Raw genomic sequence first — 16,006 nt, 5'->3', positions numbered from 1 at the left:
CCTGGAGCTGCTGTAATTAAAGAGCCTCTCCCACCACATCTAGAGAACATGCATGGATGCCTATAATGTGCATTTTCCTAGTACCTCACAATGGAGGCACTAGATTTAATGCACATTAACTAAAGTGCATTAATGCATGTGTAGACTCACCCTTTATGAGGTATTAGATGTAGGCCAATGTATTTTTGTTGCCAATAATGCAACAGTAGAAATAATGTAAAATGTACCAAAATGCAGTATCATCCTCCTCTAAGCTATTGTGTGGCATTTTTTGTTCATTTCAAAATACGTTAATACTTACTTGTTTACTGTTACTGTCAGTAGTATGAAATGAGTTTCAGTCAGTACTAAGCATGACTCACCAAACCTCAACTTTAATTATTTTTTAATGTTTATACAGCATTTTGAAAATGTAAAGTGCTTCATAAGTGCTCAGTATCAAACTGTTCCAGGCCTGAAATCTAGCTATGACTATGACTCATAGGATAGCAGAGTCTGATTCATGCATGTGTTTCTCTGGTTTCATGGGGGTACAACCCCATTGATTTATATGATAAACTCAAAAAGAGCACATTTATGGTGCCTTAAAAATAATTACTTTTCTATTGTGATTTTTTTTCCAAATTGTCCCAACAAGCCTTTCAAACTTAAAAAACCAATACAAATATAAACAAAGATCACTTTATGGGGTGCTAGCATTCAGCTTTTTCTAGCATCAGACAGTATAGAAATACTACATAACAATTTTCATGAGAATGTGTGAGAAAGACAGAATATCAGCAACAGTAGAAACTGCATAGGAAAGACAGACAGACACAATGTAATTAGCTAAGTTGGATTTTAACCAGGACTTTTGGATTAACTCTTGCACACAGTGCCATAAGATCTTCAATGCCAGGATGTCAGTTTATACCTCATCCAAAAGCTGGAACATCCAATAATTCAGCAATTGACGGCACCATACTGGGATATTGGTTCAATACTAATTTAGGAGGAAAAGTAGCTCTACTGAATTCCCGGCACCATTGCTTATGCATCCTGGAGGTTATCTCTGAAAGTTTTCCAACCACGTTCTGAAAAAACCCACACCCAATAAGCTTGTAACTTGACAAGTTCTTTATATAAAGCAGCATTGTATTAACAGTAACAATAAAATGGGAGCATCTACATGAGATACTACATCACCGTAGCAGAGCTACGCTATGGTGACGTAGCATCAGTGAGCACAAACCATGACGCCAATGCTACTGCGCAGTAGCAATGATCTCAGTAGGGTTGGAATCGACCTATGTGCTGCTGTGACTGCGTGGTAACAGTGGTTAGTGCTCAGTCATTTAGTACCTGCTAAAGTACTAAAGCAAGTACTTTTTTTTAAATCCTCATATTTGCTAAAGCAAGTACTAAATGACTGCACAGTAACAACTGCACAGTAGGGACATGTGTAGTAGGGCTGTGCGAGGCTTGGACAGAGCTTTGGATCCAGAGAAGCTTCGGACACTTCGGGGTCCGAAGCAGCACATCCGGGTCGAAGCACTGGCCTCATTAGGCTTTCCGAAGCGGTTTGGAGCCGCCTTGGCGATCTGGCCATAGGGTATAACAGGGAATCAATTAAATATCTATAACTTTGTTGTTTTTTGTCGGATTTGGATGAAACTTGCAGGGATGGTAGCCTCTGAGAGGATGAAACCTGCCAAGTTTCAAGAAGATCGGTGCAGGGGTTTGGGGGCAACTCCCTCAAATTCTTGAAAGCAAAACTCCTGTCACGTCTATGTTACAACACGGGGGGGAAAGGGGGGTCAAAACTGCAGGGCTGGTAGCTCTTACTGAGACCACAAAGCCTGCCAAGTTTCAAGAAGTTCAGTGTAGGGGCTTGGGGGGAACTGCCCCACAAGCTGTGGACAAGCAAAACTCATGCCATGGGTTCTGTGGGACTGACCATCTCTGGCTTGGGGCAGCGAGGGGAGACACTACCGCAGGCCTGGCTGCTAAGCTGCTGTGTTACCAGTTACCAATCAATCAATAATGATTCACTCAGGGACCAGGGACTCAGGGACCAGCTCAATACACAGGACCTAGCTACTACTTAACGAGCATCAATTAGCACCTACGAAACCAGGCTAAGGAGAGGAAAGAATCAACTGCCCCAAGACAGACACAGTCTTGGCACGAGTTTTGCCTGTCAGCAGCTAGGGGTGCAGGGCCCTGGAACCCTCCTGCACCGACCTCCTGAACAGTTGGCAGGCGTCGTGGCCTCAGCAGGGGCCACCATCCCTGCAGCTGTCACCCCGCTGAGCCTTAACACACGCAGTGTCACCCATGGCACGAGTTTTGCTTGTATGCAGCTTGGGGTGCAGTTCCCCCCAAACCCCTGCACCGATCTTCTTGAAACTTGGAAGGTTTCATGCTCTCAGCAGAGGCTACCATCCCTGCAAGTTTCATCCAAATCAGACAAAAACAACAAAGTTATAGATATTTCATTGATTCCCCATTGTACCCTATGGCCGGATCTCTGAGGTGGCTCCAAAGCTTCGGAGCCACTTCGGCCGGATCAAGGCGGAAACCCAGTCTGGAGCTCCAGATCAGATCGTGGCCATCCGAAGCGCCCGGATCCGAAGCCAGATTGGATCGCTGCTGATTCACACAGGCCTAATGTGTAGATGTGCCCAATGAACACCCAAAACAAGCCAAATAATAATAATACTAATAGTAATACTAATAATGCTTATAATAATATATTTTCCAATTAAGAGCATTTTTCCCCCAGGTTCTCAGTGGAATAAGAAACAAAGCAAGAATGAACATAATAAATCTGTGTGATAACATTACTGCTTTTTTGGTTTTTTCTTCCCAAATCCTACTGGAATTTATAATAATTTGTTTGCTTTTTCTATTTCTTATTATTCTCTCAGGCACCTGTACACCTCTCAAACTTTCTACATTTCCTCTCTTTAGTTCTTCCCTCCATGTTGTTTTATTTTAAGTACACATTCTCAGTTCCCATTCCTACATCTATCAGCAGAATCCTAGGAGTAAGGAATGGTAACTACAAAACACCTTACTCAGCCCCAAAACCATGCTAGGTTTTATCCCTAGCATTTTAATAGCATTATTTGTTTTATAAATGCCACTTACTACTGATGGAACATTAATACATTATACTCTAAAAAAGGCAAACAGTTTCCTACAGAGGTAATACTGACATTTTCTGCACAGAAGAGATTGCTGAAGAGACAATAACTATTGACCTACATAGCTTGTTCTGTGTCATCTGTAAATGTCAAATCTTTAAGATTGTTGTATGTCTTTCATTATTTCATGGTTTTCTTCTGCATGCTAGCAGCATACCAGCAGTCATTTATTTTTAAAAAAACATACCACATTCTATTTGTAAGCTTTAAAAGATCTTTGCCAACCTCTGCATAATATACTTTTAGAAAGCCATTTGTTTGTTTTATGACATGGGTGGCTGAGGGTTTGCTATATCCTCCCACACGTAATCAATGCAGCTTTGTTCAACCAGCATCAGGTTTGTAATGATTTCTTTTACCTCTTCATTGTGAACTATTTAATAAATGATCAAAGAAAAGTGCTTAGCAGTCAAGAAGCATTTTTGTCACTAAAGTTACAAAAAAAAATCCTCAAAGGGTAGGTTTCTTTATATCTATTTCATAGATGAAAGAGGTAAGGCTCAGAAGAAATAAAGTGTTCAAGATCGTAATTTGTGGTAAAGTTGCGAATGGAGTGCAGCTGTCCTGATTCCCTCTCTCTACCTTTGTTCATAAGGTGTTCCAAGGACACATGGTGCATTTCAAGATGGAGATAATACTATAATTTACATATAGCTTGCACAGGTACTTTGTCATTTATTTCCCTCAGATAGTTCAGAAATACTTGGATTTAAAGCAACAACTACGTGAAAACAAATTCTGGCTTTTATGGCAGGGAGGGTCAAGTCACTTGTGCAAGTACAGACAGAAGAAAAATCTAGACCCTTAATGAGTTTGATTTACTACAGACTGCAATCTTGAAACATCATTTATACCAAATAATCTTGGCTTCAATTTACCTTAATGGAAGAACAGGAACAAAAACTACAAGAGTACTGCAGCAAATGTCACAGACTTATAAAACTCTTCCCTCTTAGCTAGTACTAGCCACAGCCCTCATAATTAATAGTCATGATTATGAGAAGAGGTCTTCCAGATGAAACAAAAGTCAAGCTCTTCATTACAGCAATTGTCCCAAGATTAGGACATAATTATCTCTGTGGCCTGACCACTTTCAAACAAATAGTAATATTTTCTGCTTAGCAAACTTGCCTTGGATTTACAACTGGTTATGGCATTTTTCATTTAGTGTCTCAGACTCCCATGAAGAGCTTTAAATGCTGTTGTACTCCAAGAGTATTTGCATTTCAGTGGGTGCATCTACTACTGTGCTTTACTGCAGAGTTGACTAATTTGATCAGCAATAAAGCATCACTGCATACACTTGCGCTGGTATTAGGGTGCAGTAAATTAACTAACTCTGCCATAAGATAGTACTGTCAGAGACCGTACTATCACAGGGGGTGCCAGGAGGGCCATTTGGCCCGGGCCTCTCATAAGATACTGTCAGAGACAGTACTATCTTATCGTGGAGTTATTTACTGTGCTGCAATGCACATGTGGATGGTGACCGGGACAGCAGTACTTTCAGCTGGAGTGGAGCAGCCAGGCCCTCTCAGAGGTCGAGAGAGGCCCAGGCCACTTCCATTTTTTGAGGCTCCCGGTATATTAAAAAAATATTAATTCATGGTGCACTACAGGCGGTGTGGCCTGGTAATGGGACACAAGTTTAAAGTTGTATGATGAACGTCTTCTTCTTTCAATCCTGTCAGTGTATCTCTGTGTCTGTATGTATAACTTCATTTGGAGATAACGTCAAAAGTCTAAATTTGAATCCCTCTGTGAATGAGAGGCCCGGGCCAAATGGCCCTCCTGGCCCCCCCTGTGATAGGCCCTGGGAACAGCCCTGGGCTACAAGCAGGCTCATGCAGTCATCCACACGGCTCTTCAGTTTCAGCATTCTTGCCCCCAGCCAGCCCCTCCACTGCCTGACGCTGCTACCTGGAACCCAGGGCTGACCCCCTGAACCTGCTGCCAGCCTGGGGCTACTCCACCTGGCTCAAAGTGTTGCTATCCTGGGTGTAATGTAGACACTGTGCCCAGGAGCAGTGTTCTCCAAAGCAAGCTGGACCACAGTTTATCACATTGTATTAATTGTATGTGTAGATGCACTTAGTGATGAAAAGTACTATATAAACATGAGCTATTCGTTGTTACTGGCCACCACACCAGTCTTTACTCTAACCATTAGATGAAACAGCTCTTTTCTTCAAAGAGTCATGTCTATGAACTAGTAATAATATTATACTATAGTGAGAGAGAACTAGTACTTTACTTCCAGTCATGAGCATTAATATTTTATCATTTGGCCTTTAATTAATTGTTTCCATAATGTGGTTTCTGTCACACAGTAACTGTGACTACAATTTTTAGAACATGCGGGCATCATTAGCAAAACCCTAAAGTGCTAAGTGAAGCTCAAATTAGAGGCATTGTTTCCTGTCACATCACTGTGTGGTCACTACATAATGGAGGTGGAACAGAAAGGTAGGTTATTGTGCAATGAGAAGGATGTGACCAGAGATTGTTATCAGTGACTGAGCCACATTCTAATAAAATTATTACCTAAAATCTTTTTTCACTAATACTATCAGAATGCTACATTTGGGAAAAGTTACATTAAAACTAGCTTGGAATGAAAAATTATTTAAGATTTTAAGAGAATGGATTGCTTCAACACTAGTGAAAATATTGTTTAACTACAGTTCTGGGGGATATATATATGGATATATACATACACACATATATGTATATGTAGATGATGTATATGTATACATTTGCCCTTTCTTTTAGTCCATTTGTTTCACATGATAATTTAAAAGCCCTTCCTCACTTTATTTTTGAGCAATACATTGTGTTTCCACAGCATACTTTGCATTCTGATGATACTACCATTATTAATATTTTGTTTTTTCCTTAGACCATAAAGAACTTTATAAACATTCATTAATATGCCTCATCTTCCTTGTGAGATACATACTGTAAGTATGTTAGAGAATGAAACAGGCATTGAGAGTATGTGATTTCCATGATTTCCAATTTCATGATATCACATTTAAGCTTTTTGAATGTGACTTTAGATATATGGATTTTGTTCAACAGTCATTAAAAAGATTAAATATTCCTCAACTTGTGTGGAGATCCTATGGACCCTAAAGTAGTTTTACATGAATCTGACATAAAAAGATGTAGAAGTGTTAGCATTTGAGTTTGGAAATCAGTAAAGAGAAGAATGAAAAAATATTGGACTGGCTAAAGATTTTGTCATCCTGAGAGGTGGAGAAATGCATAGAAACCAAAAAAGTGGACCTGTCTGGAGTCTAAACAGATGTTGTTAACTATATTTAAAAGTCAGGTCCCAAAACAGAGAGCTACCCGCTTTGTTCTTTGTGCCTTACAGCAAAGTAGGTATCTGGCTTTCATTCCAAAAAAAACCCCAGAACTTTTCCTTTTACCCTGCTCTGGATTTCAGAGAAAAGAACAAATGAAAAAGGCTGATCTATTTCAGTAATAATCACCATACTCATCCAGTTCTGGGACTGAAGGTAACAGTTTCTAAAGTGCCTAAGTACCATCTTCAAAAATAACTTAGGTTCCTAAGTGCCCAATCACTTTTGAAAACGTAACTATGGTACTTTTGAAAATTTTCCCTTGAATATCTAAAAAAGCCAGAATAGGATCTTGATGTGTCCCCTTGCTTCATAGGTAAACCAACTCATTGTTATCACGGTCACAGTCAGTCTCATGTAACCACATATTCCTGAGGAAGAGCATTTGATGCCTGAAAGCTATCTAACAGGTCTCCCAACTACACAGTGGGTATGTCTATAAGAGACGTTTACTGTGGAGTTGCTTAATTAGCTATGTAGTAAAGTCTCAGGGTTTACATATGCGGCACTATTAGGCCACAGTAAACTAATAAACGCTGCCATAGGTTAGTACTCGTAAAAAAAAAAAAAACTACTGTCCTGTGGTGGCATTATTTAGTGAGCAGCAACACACGTGTAGGTGCTGACAGGGCTGGCTGCAGCACGATGATGCTTCAGTGCCGGGGATACCTATCTCCACACTGGAGCACACTTGTGCCGTAGCCAACACCTTTGCAGCATGTTGAGACAGGTCAGAGCAGCCCTGGGCTGGCCAGCTGACCCTCTGGGCCCCCTGCCAGCTCAGGCTCTTCCGACCTGGTTCAATGTGCTGTGGTCCCGGGTGCACGTGCAAATGACATGCCTGGAGCAATAAACTCTAGTACAAACTGTGCTGGAGTTTACTCAATTGCATTAACAGCGTGTGTAAACAAACCCAGTTAGTCCACTAAAAGTTATCACAAAAAAATCCTTCTCTCTTGTACATATCCTGAACCATCACAACTACAATAACACTCCCAAACTACTACACACATTCCTATTGATTTTACCCTCATACTTCTTTTCCACATTCCATGCACACCTTTAGTACATTTACTTGTTGCTTTTTGTCTTCCAAAGCGTCTCCCATTACACTGTTTAAAAAACCTAATACATTGAGATCTGTATCCCACTTAAACCTTTGGATGCTACTATGATTAAAAACAGCAGCAGCATTATCAGTATGAGAAGCACTGACTTGACATTTGAAGATTTCATTTCTATTAGAAAAAAGAACACACTGAAGTATGAACTGTTGGAATATTGATTACTTTAAAGTTAGGCTTTTTTTGTAACAATTGTGATCAACACACATTCTTTGAATTGAATGAGGACAAAACATAACATCTGATGTTCAGGACCTAATGAGTCACCCTAGAATACTAAAAGAACTAACCAAAGCATTAGCAGGACCTTATGGAGGACAGGCAAGGTCTTCAGAACTAGAGAAGAATTTTAAAGGCAGTGCTTATCTTTAAAAATAGCACAACAGAAGGACATGGTCACTGAGCCTTACTTTGATACCCAAAAAGATACTAGGGCAAATTACTAAGCAATTAATTTATAAGTACATAGAAGATAATAGGACAGCGGGTTTCAACCTTTTTTCATTTGTGGACCCCTAAAACATTTTGAATGAAGATACAGACCCCTTTGGAAATTTAGCATGGATATGCGGACCCCTTTGAATTTTAAGTGTGGGTATTCACATACTTTTGATTGATCATAGGCATCTTTCATGGACCCTTTAGACATAGTCTGCAGACCCCCAGGCATCCACAGACCACAGTTGAAAAACACTGTAATAGGATAATAGAAGCAGTCAGGATGGATTTATAAAGAACAAATAATGTCAAACCAATCTAATTCTAATTTATTGGAAGTTTTTAAGAACAGATTAAGTAAACATACATCAGCAATGGTCTAGATATACTTCTTCCACTTCAGTCTAATAGAGGGATGGAGTAGATAATCTCCTGAGGTCTCTTCCCACCCTACATTTCTCTGATCTACCATAGCGCGAATCAGTTGAGAGTTGAATGGAAATGCCTCAGCAAGATTGGAGTTCCTGTTTTTCATAAAACTTACAAAACCATTAAAAACACAGCAGTGTTTTTAAGGTGTGAAGGTCTTAAAGATAGAACGTACTGATGCATAATACTGTACTGGAAATTTATATTTCCTCTGTGACCAATTTATGGCATACTGTACTACTTTACTAGGTACTGCATTTCACAGATTTTGGATAAGTTAAATGTTGCCTTTCTGAAATGAGTACCAATTATGAGAATCACTGTAAAGCAGAAAACTACAGTAGATATAAAGTTCTCAGGACCACATTTCTGAGTGTTGGACATCTCAGTATGATTGCCACCATGGAAGCATATATGGATGATAATGCTGTTATAGTATGTATGGGCTGTCATGAAAATCAAAACATTGCTGACACAGTTCACCATGTACTTTGACTGATACCCTAAGAAGTATGTTACATGCTAAAAAGAAAGCACCCTATCAAACTCAAATGAAATTTACTTCTATAAATCATTATTTTATGAATTTTTTGTTGTGCAACTTTTTATGCTACAAGCATCTCTGTAAGAGACTGGAACCCAAATAGAGAGGACCGTACATAGCCCCAGTAAACCAAGATGGCTGGTGGGGTCTGCCTGTGCGCTGCCCAGTCTAGGCCCTCAGATATTTTAATATATACATTTTTATAATAATGTCCACTAAGGGAATTTTGCTTTTTTTAAATGCTCCACAGAAACCAAGCAGAAATTTAATATCGTAATTTTCACTTTTATCATCAGAAGTAATCATACATTTAAGTTTTCTGCCTTGGAAAAAAAAGAGAACCAAATGTAATTGAATTGAAACTGAAATTGAGAACCCCCTGTAAACTGCTTGATACTTTGGCCTAAATCCTACTTTCATTTCTGCACCCAAGTAGCATTTACATAGCTCTGTAATTGCAATTTTCGGCACTTGCATATCATTTGGATTCTATTTCCACCTGTGTCAAAAAAGGATTGTCCAAGTATACCTGTCAGAAGTAAGGCAGTAGCAGGCCTCCAATAATTTGGCCCTAAAGCAGGGGTGGGCAAAATATGGCCTGTGGGCCAGATCCAGCCTGCCAAGGCATTCCATCCAGCCCACAGTGGGTACCTCAGCCACACCCAGCCCCAGGCACAGGGAGCAGCCTGAGCCATGTCATGTGCAAGTGGTCCCGTGGTCCTGGGAAACACAGTAGGGCAGGGGCAGTACAGCCGACAGACTTGGCTTTCTGGCAGCCCCTGCAGCAGCAGCTCATTCTGCCCAGCTGCTGCTGGCTGCATCTCTGCCACCACTGCTGGACCTGGCCCCACTGCCTGGGCACCCCAGCCCATCAGCTCCATACTTACTGCTGGGGTCGCTGGACTGAGTGGGAGGGTGGGTGGATGGGGTCTCCATGGAGAGTGGCCCAGGAGCTTTGTAAGCAGGGTGTGCTTGGCCCACAGTGAGAGTGGCATCCAGGAGTGGGACGGGTAGGTGGGACTGGGATGGCAGGGTAGTTACAGTGCAGGGCTGGGGCCCAGGGTACAGCCACAATCCACTCTCTGCATGTCCCTGTTATGGGCACCAGTTCTGCATATATACCTGCAGGCAGGTATATACAGGGAGAAGAGAAGACTGTAATTCTGTCCTAGGCCCCCTCCCTGTGCTGTCACTGTCCCATGATCATGGCCTTGCCCACCTGTTCTGCTCCCAGACACTTCTCCCTGCCCATCCATGGCCCCATCCCATCCGCCTGGTTGAGCACACTCTGCCTGCGGGGGTCCCAGGCTGGTATCCATAGAGACCCCGTCCACTTGCTCTGTCCAGTGTCCCTGGTGGTGGGTGAGGGAGGATGGGCCAGGGGCTAGAAAGGATCAATTCACTTCCCCAACCCCGCAACCCCAGGTCAGGCCCCCACCCCTTCATCACAGTGGATCAGCATCTCCCTCCCCAGGGCAGCAACAGCTCACTGAAACTCCTTAGGTGGCCCTGCTGCCCAAATAATTGCCCACCCCTCCCCTAAAGCATCATGGTTAGGGTTCTTTCCCAGGAAGCAGGAGACCCAGTTTGGCTTTGGATTTGCATTCAGGGTCTTCCTCCAAATAGGGGACAATTATCCCACTGCTTGTTTTTTAGTTAAATAATATTAACTACAATGTGCCAGAGGCATTAAGTGCCAAAGATAGCAGTTATGTAGCCACATAAGCCACATATATATTTCGGAGTATAACAGTGAAACAGGATTTGGCCCTTTAAGCCTGTTTTGCATGGCAAGTATTTTCTAGCTGTTACAGAAGAAGACTGCAAGCCAGAACTCTGTGATGTTAGACTTTGCTTACTGATTAATTCTGTAAACTTTTAGCAAGACAAACCACAACCTTTCTTTTCCTAAATAAAGGGGGATACAAACACTTTCCTACATTAGTTGGATTTAATTCATCGAAGCCTGTGCTTTGAAATTCCCCAATGAAAGGAGCTATAGTAGGGCAGAGTGGTATCTCTTTATTTTTGTCAGTGAAATGTTTTCAGAAATCCAGAACTGATGTACTGGGATTGCAAAAAGAAAAATACAAGATGCAAACTGTTACCACAAATGAGCTTTCTAAAAAGGAGACAAATGTTCCCTTCCCAATAAAGGAATTCTAGCACCTGAAAACTATGAGGATTAAAGAGAATGTAACATCAGATTGCCTGCATTAACAATAAGCTATTTCTGGTCATTACACATCTTAGGCACTATCGTTAGAAGAATAATGTTATTTTTATTTTATTTTGCTTCAATTTAGAATAAAAAGCATCATAACCTAGGCTTTGAATACTATGCCAGTTTCCTGGCTTCCCTTCAAATGCCAAGCAAACATGTGTCAGCTAATAGAATTCTATCCAAAAGTTTTGTGTTCTATTTCACCAAGTGAAAAACCTTATTGTACCCTCTGTGTTCATAAGCACCCTATTGTATGAATAAGGAAAAATTTGCATGTCTCTAGAGGGCAATCCTATTCCTGCAGTGCGGGCACTTATATGACCAGAGCGGGTAATAGAACTGCCCCTGTACTTTAGTCAGGCAACTTAGTTGGTCACAAGCTGAACTATGGTAATCCACCATGTGCAATAGAATTAAATATACTATGAATACTTCCATTTCTTTAATTATTAGTCAATATTTTCCATTTAAAGTCTTGCCTACACTGGAAAGTTAATTTAGATTAAGATAAGATGTGAATTTAAAGTGCATTAGCTATTCCATAATAATTCCATGTATGAATATTAATTTTAGTCTACTCTCAAAATGGATTAAACCAAAGAACAACAAAGCATCCTTATTTTGCAGTTAGAGAATCCACATACAGAGTTATTGTAGAACTAGCCAATTGCCCTTCAGGAATGACAGGGGGGCAGGGATGGAATGCCGCTGTCTCCCAGGAGCAGGGGCGGGGGAGGGAAGGGGGAAGCTTGCCCCGACATCCCCTCCATCCCCCTCAATCAGCACCCTGTGTTGCCACTGCCTGCAGGAAGCAGGGGTGGGAAGGGAGGGCAAGGCCACTGGCACTGGCTTCTCCCCACTCCAGCTCCATTGCCACCACCTGCAGGGAGCAGGGGCGGGGGAGGCCAGCAGCACTGGCCTGGCCCCCCTGCTCTGTTGCTGCTGCTTGCAGTGGCCAGTGGCACTGGACTCGCCGCCCCACTCCAGCCACTCCATCCCTGTCATCATGGCGGTGCTCAACTTCACCACCACCACCGCCTCCTGTCCAAAACGCTCTTGCAGCACTCTGATTGATTGTTTCAGACAACCAGTAGGAGCGCGAATAAAGTGCTACAGATAGACAGACATACAGACAGACTAAGGCTTTATAATATTAGAATAATTTACTTCTGAATAGCTAATCTGTAATAAAGCCATCTCCCAAGACTTTAGCTTCTGTCCAGAGCAAAATTTGATTTACTCTAAGGATTTTAAGAATACCATCTCATTTCTAACTCCTAAATCTTGATTACTGAAATTTTAAACAATTTTCAAATCCTTACATATTGGGATGCATTGGGAAACAGACAATAGTATTCTACTGAAAAATATCTGTAAAAGGAACACACAGATGTAAGCCTCTGCTGTCAAGAAAAAATGGGAACCAACTCATCCAATAAAATAAACCCCATAATAGTGCTAATATAAAACTAATTTAACTTAATGTGAGTGTCACCTACAGAAATGCTGTGTACAAAGTATTCTGAATGTTTTACTGAAAGTAACTGTGAAATAAAGAAGTGATTAAAATAAAAGTGTTCTTTAACCAGCTGCCTGAGGATTGCATTAAACTAAACCCTTTTATAAGATCTGAAGCCCCTTGGGTTACTGAAAATTACTGTAGTGAAAATTATATTCAAGCTGCAAATTAACAGCTTGCCAGATGCCCCTTTTAAGGCACTGCAATGTACAAAACAAAACACTGTGATTTGATAAACTTACCAGGCTCACACATGCCAGCACTCTGCAAGTAAGTCCGACATCGCTCTTTGTGCTCCTCTAATGAGCTTCTTTGCTTGTAACTCCGTCCACAATACTCACATTTGTACGGTTTCTCCACTAGGACAGAATGACAGCAGGACAAAACAATCAAAAGATGTGGAAGAAACACTGTGATTTGACATTCTAGTACAGAATTACTGATAGCTCATAACTGGAGAATACTTCACATTTCTGTATAACTGGATAAAACATTGTATTTGTACTATTAAGGTTATTTAATACTGAGATTCATTCTGGCATGAAGAGCCCATAAAAGGTTCTCTTCATTCTTTAAGTCCACCATTAGCATACTACAGCAGAAGTCTTCTATACACTACAAAAGCACCAAAGGAGAACTCAGGGTGTGTTGGTTGTAGCTGTGTTGGTCTAAGGATGTAGGCAGACAAGGTTCTTAGGGTAGATCTGATATCTTTTATTAGACCAACTAAAATACAGTAAAAGCTGTGCTATCCGGCATCTTACAAGCCGGCATGCTCTACTAACTGGCATGCCGGCTTGTAAGATAAAGTGAAACCGGAAGTGCCCACCCTGTTCTGAGGTACAGTTATAGATTTTGTACTCTGCCCCCAAACCCAATAGATTAGTCATATTTTTGTGAGGCCCAGGGATAGGAGTTTCACCCTAGGAAATTTGTTAAGTTTATAAAGAATTCCTAAAAATGTCTGAGATTTTTTAACTAGGTATGTTTGAACAAAGCAAATACAGCACTTTGTGTAATGAAAGAAATATCCAGGTAGTATATAAAATACATCTATAATAGATATGTATCTATTGATACCATGATAATATTATTAATGTAAATTATGACCAATTAATCAGCCTCCTTATTCTTTTTAATAGAAGTCTTATTTATTTGTTTCTTCCTAACTCATTCACAAAAAGCTTCTGACTGTAAGATTATTAGCAGTAATTCCCATAGTTTGGCAACTGTGCAAAAGTGGGCTACTGTTTTGCTGACTGAGAAGTGTTTGAAACATGACATTCTATCTCACTCTTGATGAAGGACTGAATTTAGTATTGCTGTGTTGGAACCTGGTCAAATCATGATCTTATTTATTCATGTCAAATCATTTTATTTTAAATGGACTCTTTGTGGAGTTAAGCCTTTTTTCTATGAAGTGTAGTACCATAGATAATATCGATTATTCTAAATTAATGCTTTCTTCTGAAATCTATATGTAATACAGGACATGTAAAAATCAGAGCAAGTGAGATCTGGCCATTAAGGAACAGGATTAGGACACAGAGTTTATTGGTTCGATTCCTGATTTTGTGAGTGACCTTCAGCTCTGGGAGAAGTTACCACAGCTTTGTGCCTCTGCTTTCCCATCTATAAAATGATTAAAAAATCTTATTAGGGCATTGAAAGAATTAACCAACATGTAGAGTTCTTTAAGATATTCAGATGAAAGGCACTAAAAATAAGGGTAAGGTCTTGTTCAGCAGTAGAGTATTGTCATCCAAGAGAGTCATTCTGATGACATAGCTCTAATGGAACATTTTTTACTTCTGCTTCAAAAAATGGGAGGTTGATGGCTTGGCCACATCACGCAACTGACAGACTACACCCAGGGGTTATATAGTATAATGAAATACAGTAGCTAAGCTTTTATCATAGCACTTTCTCGTAGAAGTAGAGCTGTCTATGAATTCTTTCCTCCAGCACACCCTATACAGAAGGCCATAAATTAATTCCTACATGGAATTAACTATAAGGAAACCTAGAGGTCCTTGCTAATTTTTAACTCACCAGAATGAGACAGGCAAATTAAACAACATTGATTATCCCTTTTTATTTACCACAACTGATGTCCTAGTGACACACATTGATAACAGGTGAAGTGTCTTTGTAGTCACTTACCAGAATGTGTCCTTAAGTGACCTGTTAGCGCATCTCTCCTTTGGCAGGCATAACTGCAAAGATGACATTTAAAAGGTTTTTCCCCTGTGTGTAGTTTAATGTGGCGGAGAAGGTTACCCTTCTGAGTAAAGGAAGCTCCGCACTGATTACACTGGAATGGCCGTTCACCTTAAAATGACATACAAAAAAGGACATTTAATGGTTACATGGGTAACACTTCCCCTCACCCTTTCCTTTTTGAAACAGGAAAGAATGAGATACTGGATCAGTTCCTGTGCTTAGACATGTTACTTCCATTGACTTTACTGGAAGTTACAAGGGGGTCTGGTGATAGAACTTGGCAAAATGCGTCCACTCCAATTCAATTTATGAGAAACATATCAAATGTATATAGTCTTTTCTGTGGACTGGAAATAATTGTTCTGAAGGAGGAGGATTGTAAAGTGCTAACAAATTTTAGGAAAAAAAATCTTTCCTTCTTTTAGGTCTGTATTCAATGTGATTGTTGGTTTGTTGCTAGGCAACGTACAAAGAGAGACATGATCCAGGAGCCAAGCAAAACAACTTAACTCATGATTTTTGACCGAGGTACTTAAGAGAAGTGCTAGTGCCTTTCATCCCAAATTCTCAAAAAACCTCACAACCATGCTTTTCCAAACATTTGGCCCTAATTAGATAGCTAAATATCATTGTACTTAATTTGTAAATAAATGAAATAAGGCACAGAAAGCTTAGGTAACTTGCTGAAAGTCACATATGCAAAGTCAGGAACAGAAGCAAGGAGCCAGCAATCCTAGGATCCTACCCACTTTTAACCAGTAGTTTCCTCTAAAATCACATGCTTTCAATATGTAGCTCTTGCATGAATAATATAGGGATATTTACCAGTGTGGCTACGCTTGTGAACCATCAAAACATTGAGGCTAATGCAGGCTAAGCCACAGATATCACAGTTCATCTTTCCACTAGTTGGCCTGATGTTGTCATATGGACCTGAATGTCTCTCCAG

At 40.5% G+C, this 16,006-nt stretch overlaps 1 protein-coding gene across 1 annotated transcript in view; it reads right to left on the bottom strand.

Moving 5' to 3' along the window:
• Positions 1-16,006, bottom strand: part of IKZF3 (IKAROS family zinc finger 3) — a 90,051-nt gene that overhangs the window by 16,893 nt on the left and 57,152 nt on the right. Inside the window, exons 5-7 of the mRNA XM_019507143.1 lie at positions 15,883-15,990; positions 14,998-15,165; positions 13,077-13,193 (exon numbers count right to left, since the gene is read on the bottom strand). Of these exons, the coding sequence (XP_019362688.1) occupies positions 13,077-13,193; positions 14,998-15,165; positions 15,883-15,990 (393 nt within the window). The remainder of the gene's footprint in view (positions 1-13,076; positions 13,194-14,997; positions 15,166-15,882; positions 15,991-16,006) is intronic.

The sequence above is a fragment of the Gavialis gangeticus genome, unplaced genomic scaffold (genome assembly GCF_001723915.1).
Source record: "Gavialis gangeticus isolate Ggan-Ray unplaced genomic scaffold, GavGan_comp1, whole genome shotgun sequence".
Classification (NCBI taxonomy): Eukaryota; Metazoa; Chordata; order Crocodylia; family Gavialidae; genus Gavialis; species Gavialis gangeticus.
This window is presented reverse-complemented; position numbering and strand designations above follow the sequence as displayed.